The sequence below is a fragment of the Cryptomeria japonica genome, chromosome 1 (assembly GCF_030272615.1).
Source record: "Cryptomeria japonica chromosome 1, Sugi_1.0, whole genome shotgun sequence".
Classification (NCBI taxonomy): domain Eukaryota; kingdom Viridiplantae; phylum Streptophyta; class Pinopsida; order Cupressales; family Cupressaceae; genus Cryptomeria; species Cryptomeria japonica.
Window position 1 is genome coordinate 398416589 of NC_081405.1, and position 17964 is coordinate 398434552.

General features: G+C 36.2%; 1 protein-coding gene across 2 annotated transcripts; it reads right to left on the reverse strand.

Moving 5' to 3' along the window:
- Positions 1-428: 428 nt before the first annotated feature.
- Positions 429-15241, reverse strand: LOC131070942 (uncharacterized). Of its 2 annotated transcripts, XM_059218350.1 has the most exons (4): positions 14621-15241; positions 13268-13532; positions 13001-13166; positions 429-1135 (listed from the first exon to the last, which is right to left on the reverse strand). In XM_059218350.1, the coding sequence occupies exons 1-4, from the start codon at positions 14892-14894 to the stop codon at positions 1097-1099; spliced, it is 744 nt and encodes a 247-aa protein (XP_059074333.1). In that variant the 5' UTR covers positions 14895-15241; the 3' UTR covers positions 429-1096. The 2 variants fall into 2 exon arrangements, with proteins under 2 accessions (XP_059074333.1, XP_057862632.2); XM_058006649.2 differs by lacking the exon at positions 429-1135 and having other exon boundaries at positions 12686-13166; positions 14621-15239.
- Positions 15242-17964: the final 2723 nt, after the last annotated feature.

The following is a 17964-nucleotide window of genomic DNA, read 5'->3' on the forward strand; positions in this document are numbered from 1 at the left end:
GTCCAGTTCAAATTAGTTAAATGTTGTAATTACTTACAGAGTTTTCTACACTGAGCAACTAAGCTGTATGATTTTCGCAATCGACTGCAGAAAATTCAGAATTAACTGCTACTGTAAAAGAAACAGAGTGGAAGGAATCTGATTCAAATATAGGATGATTGTATTGGATTTCATTATAGATTTTTCTAAGATTCAACTTGGATGTAGTTTTCTAATGTCTAGTAATTAATACCTCACTATGAAAAATAGTTAAGTGCTCTCTTTTTCTCGTGGATGTTTTTACTCCATTTTTAGTGTTGTCACTCTGCCCTTCTTGTGAAATGACAGTTCTGAAGTTAATTTTTCAGTAATGTAGCTAAGAACAATCATGGCAATCCATTTAGCATTATATTATTTATAGAACGGTGACATGACTTATAGAACACATATTCTGAGTGCAATTTATAATTATTATTTGCATGTCTCTTAGGTGTATTGCAATATTTGGATTCATATTGTTGATAATGGATACATTCATAATTCCCTGCATAACTTTTCAAGCGTCAACAAGAAAACTATAGTTTTGGTATCGTTTTCTTATCTAAACCCCACAACACCATAAGCCAAGGTGTCTTCACCCTATCCACCCTTGAAAGGTCATCCTTAAAATTCTAAAAAATCAGAGCTTCAGGAAATTTGTAACGAGGCATTTCTGACTATAAACTTACCAGAGGGGTGCTTATGAAACCTAAGTAGGTCAGACACTATAAAACATGTACCTAAAGCCACTGATATTGATCTGAAACCTCTTCATAGTCAGTATAGGAACCAAGCATAATGACGTGTACACCTGCGATTTCAAATAAGTAATAAAGATTTGAACTTGAACCACTTTCTTCAAAAAGCATACGCCATTGTCCATTGCATGCTCTAAATGGAGGCATAACTAAGGGAATTAATTCCTTCTGGTGATTCCTTTGCGTGACCATCCATGGCCTTGAACTTGCCGAAGGCTCAATTAGCCATTCAAATAAGTCCCACAAAGGCTGCCAGTAATCTGCATATGACAGATCACCTGGCAAAAGGTGGATATCATAATTGCAGTGTTGAATTTGTTCTAAACTTCATGATGTCCATCCTGTTTGGCCAAGGTCACCTGCAGCAAATACAGATAATGAGTTTTCATAAAAATTGAATCTTAAAACTTTAAAGAATAAGAATGTCTGATGCAGGAGCTACCTCTTGCCTTCAATTTTCAGGACTCAAAAACACTTTCAGAGATTCTGCTTCTAAATTTCTAATCAAAAACAGATAACAGACTAGAAGATGAACTTATACCAAACTGAAATTCATTGACAAACACACTTAAATTCTGCAAATACATGAATTATAAATATAACCTTTTAGCGGCTAATCTTGCTGCAATACATTTCTTAGAAGTTTATACAAAAGAAAAAAAATCTTAACAAACTTTCTTTAAACAATTCATTGGATAAAGCATTCACATGACAATACTCCTTCAACCTTCACAGCTTAATCTCCTCTCAATCGCATTACCAGCTCTGCCCTGTTCATCTCAGATCTACCCTCCTAACTCCTATGCTGGCACCAATGAATCAATGCTATTACCAAGAATCTCCCTTTCAATTCCGCAGTCTACCATATCTTATGGGGCCAATCCTCTGTCTGGGTCGATGCTCTTCCCACCACTCCTCATTTACGCCATCTCTTCTTTTCACTTAGCCACCCACACTTCCTCTTTTATTTCCTAAGCACTACCCCTGAGTTGCTTCATTTTCACTCAATTTATTAATTCATATGCCCATTCTAATCTGCAATTGGTCATCCCAAAACAGATGATGCCTTCCAACTTTTATTGCCTTTAAATCTTCTGCTTGGCTGTTATTATTAATGATGTGTTCTCTGCAATCTTATTAATGCCTGTTGGGGACATTAAAATCAGATGAAAGTTAGCCTTTTTGTTTCTTTTGACAAAATGAAATTTAAATTGTTCAATGTATATAAATTATTTTAATTTCTTTGGTTGGCAAAAGAAAGTTTCCAAGAAGGTGCCTGTTGGAGACACAGGAGATTCCAAACAAAGTCTCCAAGACCTTGGAGATTACTCAGTAATCCTTCTTGTGGACCAGATTCCGAAAAAAAAAGTCTCCTGATTTCCATGAACAAGAACAAAATAAATGGAGGTGATAATAGTACTACAAGAAAATTTAGTTGTTCCATGAGTAGTGCATTCGCTTCCTTTTCCTAATATAAATATTGGGCATAATAAAATTGTGCAGAAGTGAAGAAGGAAACAAGCTTCCATGCAAGCTGTATCCATTACTAAATGCAAGGGAAATGCTATATTCCAAAAACGAGGCTTTAATTTCTAACATCATTTGCTCTTTACTGAACTGCACAGCTATTCAGGATTTGCCTCTCAGAAATTCGTAAGCTCCATTCATTGCCTTGTATCTTTTTCATGATCTAGCACATCGGAGAACTTTTGATTTGGATCCAAGTGCAAGATTTAGCCCCAAACATGCCCACTAGTGAGGTTCTTACATTAAACTGTGCCAAGATTGTAAGTTCTATAAAGTGGGATTGTTCCTATCAACATGGAGGAACTTATCCCTAATAAATCTTTTACATATATGCCATACACAAAGGTCTTGAAGATGCCATGAGTATCCCAACTAGAATGGATCCCTAGGACTCGCCGAGATGAATTTAAACCCAAAAACAATCAATGACTCTGTCCTACTGGCAATTAATACTCAAAAAGAAATAAACAAAAACTAATCTAACATTATCAGTTTATCACCATTACACACTAGATCCACGAGGCAAAAGTAAGAAAAAGCTAATCTATAAGCAGATGAAACTTACATTTCAATTTCAATTTGATATATTTGGCTTCAAAATGATAATTGTGTTCCAAAATTTTGGTCAACTTTTTGGGTTACCCTTCATGACCACCACCAAAAATATTGAATGAAATTGAATTTCTAATCAGATTTTCCTAAATATATCACATATTTAATATTTCCTCTTACGCCCTAAGAGAATCTAAGGATTAATAATCATTAAGCTGTTTAGGAGTGCAAGATAGAATTACAATTTTTGATCCATTAACTCTAAGATCAATGTAGAATTTAAGAACCACAAGCTTAAAACTGTACTGTTCTACTAGCTTCAACAAATTATAGTGCTAAAGAGAAATATTGTTGCAAAATATCAAAAAAACATGTTGGGAAATTAAAAAAATTCACACAATGAACTCATGAACTTTTTACCCTGGATACCCTCAATTAAGGAAAATCAGCTTTGGTAGTGCCAAATGCTTTTCTACCATAATAAGTATAAAAGATTACCAGGTACAATAAGTTGCTATTGATGCAATCTACCCCTTGCTGCATTAAATGAATACACGGTTGTCTCATCCTTTATTACACCAGTGAACCAGTTGAATTCTTCTTATTTGGATCTATAAAACATTTTATTTGTTCTCCCGTGGTAAAACATACTTCCCACACCTACCTATAATTGTTGCTTGTGTTGGAGTATTCCTCCCTCTCTCTCTCTCTCTCTCTCTCTCTCTCTCTCTCTCTCTCTCTCTCTCTCTCTCTCTCTCTCTCTATATATATATATATATAGAGAGAGAGAGAGAGAGAGTAAAACAATCAGCATCAACAGTTCACATGAACACATTATGAAACACCCTATATTCATTTTAGATACCACAATTTTGGCATTTGAGGATTGTTAAAAAAATAAGGAGATTAAAGGGGCCATAGACAAAGATAAAAGACGTAAGAACCTAAATAGATATTATGGTCTTATGCTTAGTCAATCATGAATATGATTGATTCAGAAAATTAGCCATAATTAGGTTAGCGCTGGGAAAATTGGCAATGCATGGACCTCTTTTTAAGTGTAACTGTTGTGTTTGAAGGGAGTAAACAATCAAAATAACATTTTAATATTTTATTGACTGCTTATCCAATGGGAGGCTTCACTGAAATTTTTCCTTAAAACTTTTCCATATGTTTACCCTGCCTTCTACTGTGTTCGTCACCTATTCTCTCATGTTCATTTATTTGATTTTTATTTTTGTTGGTTTTTAGTGTTGAAAAGGTTTCTCTTATTTTATTTTCTCTCATATATTTACCCTGACCTCTACTGCTTTCTTGACCTATCCTCTCATGTTCATCTATTAATAGCCTAATCTCTTTGTCAACCATTGTCTTGTAACTTTTTACCTTCATGATAAGTCTCGAAGAGAGGCATGAAATGACAGAATCCATATCTTATACACTGGAAGATCCAAAAACTCCTAGCAAGGCTCTTTTTTAAGTTTATTACAAATATTCTTTTTCTTTTTCTTTATCTTTAGAATTGATGCACTATGGTTTTATTTTCCACTTGGATCCCAGTTTTAAAATCCTTTCATCTAATTCTCTACTCATTCCATGAACAGCATAAATGAAGATGCAATAAGTGAAGCATTAATCATTATACAGCCAACAGACACAATTTACATGTATGGCCATGTTTAAACAGTGGACAATATCTATGCCAACTAAGAAAAATCCAAATTTTTAGATCATCTCTTCATATTAGATCACCTCTTTGATAATTGATGTTGGACGTGGAGGCAATGCAAAATTTTGAATGCTGCCATAATGACGTTGGAAATAGATGAAAACTTAAAGAGTCTAAGACATACTATCACAGTTTACAATTCATAATATAACAAAAGTGCGACTCTTGGTGTCTAATTGTTTTTGTTAAAATTAGTCTCAGTCGTAACTCTAAACAAAATCGTAATCTGTTTATTAGCGCCCAGAAATTCGATTTATTATACTTGCGATTTAATTGAGATTTATTTAAGTTAGTATTAAACTAACATATTAGTTTGCTATTGTGATGTTTGATTTAAGTAATCCCGCCGGTGTAGAAGGATCGTGGCTCCACACAGGGGTCACGGCCCCATGTGGAACCACGTGGTTCCACATAGGATCGCAACCCCCTGTGGAGGCACGATCCAATGAAGACAAGTGATATATATCCGCCACCCTTTGTTGAATAAAACATCGATAAGTACGATACATGCTGTGAATGGTGGAAGATATAATTGCTTGGTCTTCGTATCTGCAGAGGAAAACTGATAAGACATAAAAAAATCAGTTTTATATTTCTTTAAATCAAATGCTAACAGTATAAATTCATTGTCTCGGAATTCTGATTGTTCTGAAAGTCATCACAGTCTATTTACATTTACATGGTATCAGAGCCTAACTACTTAAGATCCGAATAGACTAAAAGCGAAGTTTACATATCAAATCAAAGATTTCTAAAATGGCGAACACAATCAGATTCGAGGACAGACTCGAAGGAGCAGCAAATTTTGTGGCTTGGAAAGTCAGAATTATGATAGTATTAAAAGAGAACAAAGTAATCAAATTCATAAAAGAAGACAAGCCCGAACCTAAAGACGAACCTGAGAAAACTGTGTGGAATGAAGGAAATGATAAAGCTGTAAAAATCGTGATAGATGCAGTAAGGGATCACATAATACCACTTATATATGAGATAAACAATCCGAGCAAAACCCTAGCTCTAAAAAGACAGTTGAACCACATAAGTATAAATAAAGGTGAAACAATAAACTCATACTTCATGAGGATAGGTTCACTCAGAGATCAACTGCAAAAACTTGATTATCATGTCAAGAAGCAAGAACTATCAATGATTACCCTAGACGGATTACCTGAATCCTGGGAATCATTCAAACAAGGCATAAATGCAAGGGATAAATTTACAGAATTTGATCGACTAAGAGATGACTGCCTCCTTGAAGAGTCAAGGCAAATGAAAGGGGGAAATCACAAAACTAAAGATGAGGACCTCCACATTCTGAACACCGACTCCCGTAAGAAAGGCAAGAAGAGAAACTTCAAGAAGAGAAAATCCAATCATGGGAAAAGATTTCATAAGAAAGACATGTCAAAAATCCAATGTCATAGATGTGATCAGTACGGACACATGTCATTTAATTGTCCTAACAAAGTAAAACAGCAGGCATCATTCGCCAAAGTAGAGAGGAACACAGAACTTGAATCTGAGAAGTTTGTATTGTATTCAGCACTATCAAGTCAAGCTTCAAACAAGTCTAACACTTGGGTGATAGACAATGGATCGTCAAGACATGTCACCGGATTCAAAGAATTACTAGACTCAATGGAAGAGGGATCAAATGAAGAGGTAACAATAGGGGATGACTCTGCACATCCTGTAAAAGGTGTCAGGACATGTACAATCAGACTGAAGTCTGGAATCTCAATCCAACTCACCGGGGTACTATTTGTACCAGGCATCAAAAGGAACTTAGTCTCTATCTCTGCACTTGAGGACGACGGATATAGAGTCTCATTCATAGAAGGAAAGGTAATGGCATGGCCAAAAACATCCACCTTCAAAAGAGCACAAGTGATTGGTTACAGACAAGGGCACCTATATGAATTGTGTAATGAGCCAAATCAAACCTTACTTCATGAAGTCATAGATCAAGCAGAAATTTGGCATAGAAGACATGTCATGGGAAAAGCTTTCATAAGAAAGACAGTCAAAAATCCAATGTCATAGATGTGATCAGTACGGACACATGTCATTTAATTGTCCTAACAAAGTAAAACAGCAGGCATCATTCGCCAAAGTAGAGAGGAACACAGAACTTGAATCTGAGAAGTTTGTATTGTATTCAGCACTATCAAGTCAAGCTTCAAACAAGTCTAACACTTGGGTGATAGACAATGGATCGTCAAGACATGTCACCGGATTCAGAGAATTACTAGACTCAATGGAAGAGGGATCAAATGAAGAGGTAACAATAGGGGATGACTCTGCACATCCTGTAAAAGGTGTCAGGACATGTACAATCAGACTGAAGTCTGGAATCTCAATCCAACTCACCGGGGTACTATTTGTACCAGGCATCAAAAGGAACTTAGTCTCTATCTCTGCACTTGAGGACGACGGATATAGAGTCTCATTCATAGAAGGAAAGGTAATGGCATGGCCAAAAACATCCACCTTCAAAAGAGCACAAGTGATTGGTTACAGACAAGGGCACCTATATGAATTGTGTAATGAGCCAAATCAAACCTTACTTCATGAAGTCATAGATCAAGCAGAAATTTGGCATAGAAGACTAGGGCACTTACATTTTCGTGCTCTACCCTCTATGGAGAAATTAGTCATGGGACTACCTAAACTAAAGCCAATTCATTCAGATGTTTGTAAAGGATGTGCACTAGGGAAAAACACTAAAAGCTCTTTTCCCTGCAGTTCTAGAAAAACCAAAGGAGTACTAGAACTAGTTCACTCTGACTTATGTGGGCCTATGTCTGAACCATCACTAGGAAACGCATTATACTATGTAATCTTTGTAGACGATTTTTCCAGGAAAACTTGGATTTATTTTCTTAAAAGTAAAGAATCTGAAGATATTCTTAGGAAATTTAAAGAGTTCAAATCTATTACAGAAAATCACTCTGGTAGGAAAATCAAAACTCTTAGGACTAACAATGGTAGGGAATACACATCAGAAGTATTTAAAGAGTTTTGTAAAGATGCTGGGATTAAGAGGGAGTTCACTGTACCCTACAATCCTCAACAAAACGGGGTTGCTGAAAGAAAAAATAGAACAATAGTAGAAGCGGCAAGGGCTATGTTGTTAGATCAAAACCTAGAAACTGCACTTTGGGGAGAAGCCACTAATACCGCTGTATACATTCAAAACAGATGTCCTCACTCTCATATTGGTGACAAAACTCCTGAAGAAGTCTTTACTGGAATTAAACCTGATATTAACCATCTCAAAATATTTGGATGTCCTGTTTATATTCATGTACCTAAGGAGAAAAGAACTAAATTAGAACCTACTGGACAGAAAGGGATTTTTGTAGGATATAGTGAAACATCTAAAGCCTACCGAATATTCATCCCTGGTCAAAGACAAATAGAATTAAGCAGAGATGTCATATTTGAGGAAGATATAGCTATTAACAAAACAAGGAGTTCCATCACACCTGAAATCCCAACTAATTCCATTAATTTGGAAGAAGATTCTCTTTCTGAAACTCAGAGGGAGCATCCTGAGGATAACACCTTGGAACTTGAGAACACTACAACAGAGAATCCTAGGAAGAGACCACTATGGGCCACTAAAACAGTACAGGAAGCAGAATCCTTTGCAGCACCTAAAGGAACAGTTAGAGAAAGCAAAAGACCTTCAAAGTTTTCTAGCTATGTTACTCTAATGATAGACCTCATATATGCTGAACCTTCAAGTGCCAGAGAGGCTCTTAAACAGCAAGTATGGAAGGATGCCATGGTAGAGGAATATCAATCTATCTTAAAGAATGATGTGTGGAAAATTGTGCCTAGACCTAAAGGAAAATCAGTTGTATCTTCTAAATGGCTCTTTAAAATTAAGCATGTTGCTAATGGCAGTATAGAAAAACATAAGGCAAGATTTGTTGCTCGAGGCTTCTCACAGAAGGAAGGAATTGACTATGAAGAAACATTTGCATCTGTTGCACGATACACTTTTGTCAGAACAATCCTGGCTATAGCAGCATCTAAAGGATGGAAAGTTCATCAAATGGATGTAAAAACTGCATTTTTGAATGGAACAATTGAAGAAGAAGTATATCTAGAGCAACCTGAGGGATTTGAGGTAAATAATGCTAAAACACATGTATGCAAGTTAGAGAAAGCACTGTATGGATTAAAACAAGCTCCCAGAGCATGGTACGAAAGAATTGACAGTTACTTATTAGAGATAGGTTTCTCTAAGAACATTGCTGATCCAAATCTGTATTTCAAAATAATCAAAAGTGAAATGTTGATACTCATATTATATGTAGATGACTTATTAATTACAGGCGAAGATCATCTCATTGCAAAATGCAAACAGGAACTAGCTTCAGAGTTTGAGATGAAGGATTTAGGTCTACTCCATTATTTCCTTGGATTAGAAGTATGGCAAAAACCAGATGGTATTTATCTAAATCAAAAATAATACACCATTGACATTCTGAAGAGATTTGGAATGATGAACTGTAAGCCAATGTCATCTTCTATGGAAACAAACCTACATAAACTAAAAGAAGCTATAGCAGATTCCAAATTTGCTGATCCAACATTATACAGACAGATTATTGGATCATTAATGTACCTAGTCAATACCAGACCTGATATATGTTATGCAGTAAATGCACTCAGCCAACACATGGTTGAACCCAGAGAAATACATTTGGTTGCAGTAAAGCATATATTGAGATATCTACAAGGTAACTTGGACTATGGACTGCATTATGAACACATTGCATTGAACCTACATGGATACTCTGATTCAGACTGGGTTGGAAGCATGATAGACAGGAAGAGCACTTCAGGATGTTGTTTCAGCTTAGGATCAGCTATGGTATCTTGGATCTGCAGAAAACAATCATCCGTAGCTCAGAGCTCCACAGAAGCTGAATATATAGCTGCATCCATGGCAGCTAAGGAAGCCGTATGGTTGAGGAAATTGACAGTAGGACTGTTTGGTGAAAGTCTGAAGCCTACTATCATTCATTGTGACAATCAAAGCTGCATTAAACTTTCAGTGAATCCAGTTTTCCATGATAGATCCAAGCACATTGAAATCCCATATCACTATGTAAGAGACATGACAGAGAGAAAGGTAATAAGACTGGAATATGTCAATACAGGAGATCAAACAGCTGACATTCTCACCAAACCCCTAGCAAGAGTGAAAATTGATCACTTCAAGAGGTATCTTGGTATGGTTAAAATGTAATTAATGTCTAAAATTTATGTAAACTTCTTGGTCATATATTTGAGTATATGAAGCATGTCACCTTTCCCTGTGTTCATTCCTAAAGGATGATGATTCTTTAGTTAATGAACACTTGTATTTTAACATTGTAAGGTGACGATCTTATAAATGTTTGGAAGATCATATAAATTGAAAATCAGAAAATTTGAATATCAGTAATATGACAAGTTATAGTAGACATTATGTAAGCGGATTAATGTCAGTGCACATACTATAACAGGGATATCAAAGTGAGTATATCCTTAGTATCACAGGCTGATTCTTCACACCTAGGTGATGTAATTATCATGAGATTAGTATTGAGCTAAATTAAGTTTTAGGTCTATACTCCTAAGACTAAGAGGGAGTGTTCAAATTAGTCTCAGTCATAACTCTAAACAAAATCGTAATCTGTTTATTAGCGCCCAGAAATTCGATTTTATTATACTTGCGATTTAATTGAGATTTATTTAAGTTAGTATTAAACTAACATATTAGTTTGCTATTGTGATGTTTGATTTAAGTAATCCCGCCGGTGTAGAAGGATCGTGGCTCCACACAGGGGTCATGACCCTATGTGGAACCACGTGGTTCCACATAGGATCGTGACTCCCTGTGGAGCCACGATCCAATGAAGACAAGTGATATATATCCGCCACCCTTTGTTGAATAAAACATCGATAAGTACGATACATGATGTGAATGGTGGAAGATATAATTGCTTGGTCTTCATATCTGCAGAGGCAAACTGATAAGACATAAAAAAATCAGTTTTATATTTCTTTAAATCAAATGCTAACAGTATAAATTCATTGTCTCGGAATTCTGATTGTTCTGAAAGTCATCACAATCTATATACATTTACAGTTTTTAAGACCGACACTTAGGAACCCATACTTCTCTTAGTACCCTTAAAACATTGTACATGGTGAACCTAACCAAATTTTGTTCTAAGGAGTATAATGGACTAGGAGAAAAAACAGGATTAACATTTGCAGAATTAACCCTTAACGAGTATGATATTGGCTTCTATTTTTTCTTTATTGACAATCATCACGTTAATGTAAGAAATGAAATGTCTATATTGTTAGATTTGCATATGCTCTCATTATGATTATTAATAATTCAAATTTAATTAAATTTACTCTTGTATGAATTGTGTATTATTACTTACAATCATTGAACCAAAATACACAAATACTCAAAAGGATTTATTCAACCATTATTAACAAACTCATTATTAACAAACTCCTTATTATTATTTATGAATATTAATTCTCATTATTTGATATCTCTTGGTGTATCTTACTCAGATTTTTTTAAATATAAGTAATGCTAGTACATAAATAAACACACATACAACAACAAAGATCTGGTGGGTCCAATTTCAGCCCTAACTTCTACTTCATTAAATACCAGGTTAAACAACTTTTGATGGCCCAAATCACTTCAGGTCCATCTCTTAAATAGGATTTGTGTCTTTCTAAAGTTAGTTTTTAAAAGCAAATTGAAAGTTGCATCTTCTTTCCTTATCCCTCACCTTTTTCTTATATCCTTATTTGTATTTTATCTTCCAACACAAGCAGACTCTAAACCCGAGATATATATAGTCTAGCATGGCAGACTCCATACCTCACACTAATATAATTTGGTGTGTTCCAAGTTTCAACACTATTGATATTCAATATAAAATGCTGGGGAGTTAGGACCTTGAGGAAGAATTTAACATGGTATTAGATAAAGCCTGAGAAATAGCATACACCAACATAAACCCACGTCTATGTGATATTTTTGAATCTGGTAGATAATACTAGAGTCTTGAACTACTTTTTGTTTTAATCATGTAAAATATTTGATGATACTCAAAGCTAAGAAATGATGCTAGGCAATCCAGTTGATCTGAAATGCTGATATAAACCCTAAATGGGGTTCATATTCAAAGCCGAAAAAATCCTAGCATAACTTTGTGACTAATAAGCCAGCATAGAGCTTACAAATAATTCAGTATGTTTCTACAACATTGGCATTCAATCTGAAATATTGGGGAGTTGGGACCCTGAGAATATAATTAACATGGTATTAGATAAGGTTTGATAAATAGCATACACCGACATAAATCCAAGTCTGATGATCATTTAAAATATTTGATGATACTCAAAGCTAAAAATAATACTAGACAATCTTGTTGATCGGAAATGCTGATAGAAACGCTAAATAGGGTGCACATTCAGACCTGTGAAATATCCTAAGCATAACCTAGCAACAAAATATCCAGCATAGTGATTACATGGTGCAGCCCAAGTATAATAATTATCCAGGGACAAATTGTAAAAGGAGCATCATTATCTTATGACTAAACTACCAAATGGCTCAGGAGCTGCACTAGCGTCAATCCAAAAAATAGCAGACTCCAAGTGTTTCACATGGTTACTCTAAAGTCTAAACTCCTAACATGAAAGGAGTGGCTCTATAAAAAAGAAGCTTCAGGCTTTTTTTTACTTTCATTCAAGCATGGATCTTATATGAAATCGTAAAAAGTGATTACATGTGACATCAAAAAGAGAGAAGATAATGTCCCAACCAAGATCTTTTCCAGCAAGGGGAAGAAATGCTAAGGTTTCAGCTTTAGCATTAGCCCTATAAGAATCCACATCTTTCCTAATCTAAAACCTAAGTAGCAGGATCCACTTCTTGAAACAAATAAGTCACTTGGCAAAGATTAGGATACACCTAACTTGCAAGGTCCTAAATAGAAATACAAATTATGGACATGTATCTGCACCATATAAACTACTTCAATCAAGGTAGTCCACAAGATAATACTTAAACTACTAAAATATAATTAATGTGCACCAACTATTTATACAAATGCACAGCCAGCTTCAATCATGGGCGTAGGCAAGATGAACTACTAAACCATAGATAGTGCATACCGACTATTTACAGACATGTACAGCCCATGTTGAGTGGTATTGTATGAGAAAGTCAAGATCAGACTATCATACTTTTGCTTAAAGGTCAGAAACTCTGAGAAAAAGCATTGACAACTATTTTATACAAGTCATTCATCAAGAATGCCTATGATGTCCATGCAAAAGAGTGTCGAGCATATGCTGATCCAAAGGAAGGCACCTCATAAACATAAAAGGGATTTGCTTCCACTCCATAGTCCATCAATGGCCTGTCGTCGAGTTGATCATCATGATCATGTACGAAATCAGGAATTTCAATTTGACCCTTCCTAATGTGGCCCCACAGAAATTCCAAACGATTCACACACTTCAGTTTCCCGTATAAGCTGCAAAATGTGTTGATAATAGCATTAGAACATTAAGAACAATCAGTTCAGTTAAGGGAAAAGCTGAAAATTTAACCTTGTGCTAGTAACCTAACACTTACCCTCCACTTAAGAAAAACCAACCAAAGGTTGCAAATAGCAGCCATGACTGAAAGTCTGGGTGTAGGAAATAAACTACTTCAAGCCTTTCTTTAAATGCTGGAGGTAGCTCCTGATAGATCAACCTCAGCGTAGAGAACCCAGGGTAATTATTACCCTTTGGTACTGATGTGTGAATGTAAACAACACAAAAAGGCCCTTCAGGTATTTCATTTGAGATTTTATGGTTTACATATTTCTGCAGTCTTTGCCCACTGACAAGATTAGCTGCAAGCGTGAATGTGAAATTGCAACATCAGTGAAATTCATACACAATTTGAAAAAAGGTACAGTTCGGTCCAAATAGACATATATGATTTTTCCTATGTGGATCAAGTGCACAGATTTTGCTTTTACTACAATCTGAACTATAACTGAACAGAAGTAGTGAATTAACTAGTCAAGAGAGGCCCTAGTCCACCAGGCAGGGCATATCTTCATCCTTCAAGATCTGTGAGCCTGGTTTTGTTGGGAAAATCAGCGATAGCCTAATAGAAATAAACATATGAAACTGAAAAACTGAACTATGAAACAGCCACACGTTCAAAGCAATGAAGCAAGAAGGGTCAAAGCAGTTGATAACCATGATGACACTATGCACAGAGGGTATGCTAAAAGCTATGTCAAACAACCACTGACGGCAAACCTCTTGCATTCAAGGCCAGGAAAAAGTTGGTGATTAAACTTCTGCTTTCATATAGCTGTGTTGACTACCCGATCAGAGTATATATAATGGAATCTCAGAATAAACCATGAAAGCTATAAGATAATAAGAAGAGAGGGAAAATCAACGAAGCAGAGAAAACCCTCTATGGATCAAAGTAGCAAAGTTCCTTGGTGGTCAAATAGCATATGATAACATCTCTGCCAACCAGAACACTCGCGCCATTCAAGCTCATAAAAATGATGTTTAAGCTTATATATGGCAGTGGAAACCACATGCTATTTGCTTAACTAACTGAACTATAGACCATGATAAAATCCCATATTTTACGTTTTCCTAATTCATATGATAAAATAACAAAAAAAAAAGTTCAGATCACATAAAAAACAATGATTTAGCAATCAATATATAAATCCAAGCATGACATTCCTATCAAAGAATCCAACGGCAAACCATCGCTTTATGAAGAACCACATGAAAGAACAAAAAGATCGTTGCAAATCCGATCATTATTAGAAGAGGTAACCCTGTAACCTGGATTTTTTCATAAACCCCAACCTTTAACCCAAATGTAACAGAAACATATTAGAAGTCTCAAAAAAAATTCCAAATGTAACAGAAGCGTATTAAAAGTCCCAAAGATTTTTCTCACCAGGGAAATACTTGCCGACTATTCTCAAAATCCTTCTACCAGCCTTGTCCTTCCCCTTCACCTCCAATACCTCAGCATCTTCTAGGTCAGAGAAATCGTAATCTTCCACAGATGGAGGAGACAGGGGTGAATCACATTGGTGCCAGTCTCCCTCTTCACATAGATGGCTTGTAAAGGAACTGGAATTCAAAGAAGACACTGCAAGCATTTTTGAATCATTCATATTGTCCATAAGACTCTTTTTGCAATCTTCAAAGGAAACATCGACTGCCATTTTGAAAAACACAGCAAAGGATTTGAGCTTGAAGGATGCAACTTTAAGAAACACCAAGATGTTGCTCCTAGCCTACTACCATGACTGAAAGTTTGGATAAGGGAGGCCAATTTAAATTGTTTCCCAGGGCGTGACGTTGAGAGAGATAGAGAAAGAAGAGCTTATCCATTACCCACTAATTGGGATAGGAGCATATTCAGAGAATCTACCCATGCCCTGCCCTGCACCGGAGGAATGGACGGGTAAAGAGAGTGATTGAGACACATGTTGACTGAATACCAGAAAATTGGCAGAAATGCCAAGCTCATCACGTTCCCTTTCTCATCATTATGAGGGAGTGATGAGTGATGATTGAAGAGCAGGGTAATAATAAATATTGATCCATCTCAGCGCCCAATGGGCTGGCATCCTATGACACCATTTCCCATTTAATTATGTCCTAATACGAGCTACATTTCCGCAAGGGGTACAGTTTTCTGTGAAGTTTGGGTTATTATTATTATTCAATTATTTTTAATATCTATTTTATATTTACAAGGTTGGAGTCTAAGTAAGCATTTTAATAAATAAAAAATAAATACTCAACATATTAAAATAATAATCATAAAATATTAAAAAAAGTATCAGATAATAACAGCAACATTTTTAAATTAAATTTCAAAAACAACAAGATATAATTTATTACTATTTAATATTTTTTATATTTATTTTATGTTTAGAAGGGTGGAGTGTAAGTAAGCATGTTAATTAATAAAACTAAAAATAAATAAATAGTCAACATATTAATATAATAATAATTTTGAAATATTAAAATTAAAAAAATTATCAAATAATTACAATAACATTTTAAATAAATTTAGAAAAGAATAAGAAATGGGTTATTATTATTCAAAATAGAAGGGTAGAGTGTAAGTAAACATATCAATAAAAATATTTTAAAAAACAATCAACATATTAAAACAATAATCATAAAATATTAAAAAATGTTTAGGATAATTACAACATTTTTAAACAAATTTATAAAAGAATAAGAAAGATGGAAGAAATTAAAAAAATAACAATTATGAATTGAATTTAAAATATAATTTTAAACTTTGTTATAGTAATTAATGATGAAAAGTTTACCTGAGGGCTAATCTTTAGAACCAGGGTCAATCAATCCCTGAATGGACTTCGCCAGAAAAGGGGTGGATTAAGATTAATTTCGACGGAGCATCAAGGGGTAACCCGGGGGTTTCTGGTGTTGGGGTGATTGCTCGAGACGATTAGGGCAACACTCTGGCCGTTGGTGCTAAAAAATTGGTGGATGGATCGAACAACGTTGTTGAGTGTCAAGCAACGTTAGAAGCTATCCTAATGGCTGGGAAACTGGGAGTGAAGAAACTCCATTTGGAAGGAGACTCTCAGGTTGTGGTGAACGGGATAGCTCGAGGCCGAATGGTGGCGTGGCACTTAGACAAGCAAGTTCGAAGAATGCAACTTCTCCTGGGTGGGTTTGAAGGTTTTAAAGTGACTCATGTCCTCCGGGAAGCAAACTAGGAAGCTGACAAACTTTCAAATGAAGGAGCGAATGGCTCCTTGGAAAATAAGTATAGTTTGTTCGAGGACTTTAGATATTTTAGTCCTCTAGATTTTGAATTTGGATAGATGGCTTATCTTAGAAAAGTGAACCCGTGCTCGATTTGAAGTGACCATTGGTAGCAATGGTCTTGTGGGAATTAAAGATCCTCGTGGTGTGTGATCTACGATGTTACTGCAAGTGGCCTTGCTATTATGGATGATGATGGAGGTGACCGATGTGAGTGACTGACGATGATGCTTAGTTTTCTGCGAGGCATGTGGAGTAATCATGACATGTGATGGTGGTGCCTTTAAAGGGCTTTGTGTTTCATTTCCTAGCATTTTGTGGTGGCTGCTTGGTGGTAGGCGGTGTGTTCAGGGTTTCATTTGTGCAACAACAAGAAAGGATGGAAGCAAATTTTTTGTTGATGTCGGATGGGCAATTGCCTACGTTTCGTGGGCTGATCTCGAGGAATAGGTTGTCAAATGTCTTCAGAGTGGATGGAGAAGACTTCTAGGGGGCAATGAGGTTGATGTTTGGAGAGGAGTTCCTGACTCTAGATTGGCGGCCGAGAACAAACCTTGGCATTTTGTCGCTTTTTGCTGCTCTGGCATTGCAGGTGGGAAAGTCAATGGAGGAAGTGCAATGGGTTACATCTCTGGTGTTGAGACCCAAATGGGTGGGTGGCTTGCAGGAAGTGGTGGCCCGAGCTGTCCTTGGCGAGGGGCCGAAGTTGGTGGAAGGCCCGCGGAGGAGGATTGGGGTGGATGTGGGGGCACTGCAGCCTTTTGTCATCTAGTCGGCTTCCCGGTCGATTGCACTGCAGGTGGAGGACGCAAGGAAAGGTTGGGGCGAGATTGTGGATTTTGTGCGTAAATTAGGGCCGACTGAGCGCGTGAAGATTCGTGGGAAGGTGACCCCCATTCAGTTTGAGGCCCCTCTGGATGTGGATGGGAGGCCTTTTGTTCGACACCAGATTCCAAAGAAACAGGCGAAGGTGGTGGAGCGTGGGTCTCTGTGTGGTAGCAGGCTAGGAACGGTGTCAGGTGGAGGGAGCGTGACGCAGGAGGTAGGACCCAATAGGGGAATCCCCAATTTCTCAAGAGAAAAGGCATTAGGGTGGTTTAGTAGATAGGTTCTATGGGTCATTCGGGGCCTCTTTGGTGGTTTTTTGTGTCTGAAAGTGGCCTTTTTTTGTGGTTGGCCATGGTGGGATGGTGTCTTGTCGAGTTCCGTTTTGTAATAGGGGCGTGACCCCATAGTGTGGCAGAATGTCTTTCTTCTCTTCGGATGTAAACCTTTCTATTTTAAGCAATATATTATATAATGTTATCGATCAAAAAAAAAAAAGATGAAAAGTTTAAATAATTATTTTTCAAAAAAAAATTGAAAAATTATTACTACTTTACCTCATACATAAATAGATTTTTATCACTTAAAAAAATTTAACTTTAACAAGTTCAAATTTGTTTATAACTAGCAATGCACCTTGGCATGGGATGGATACAC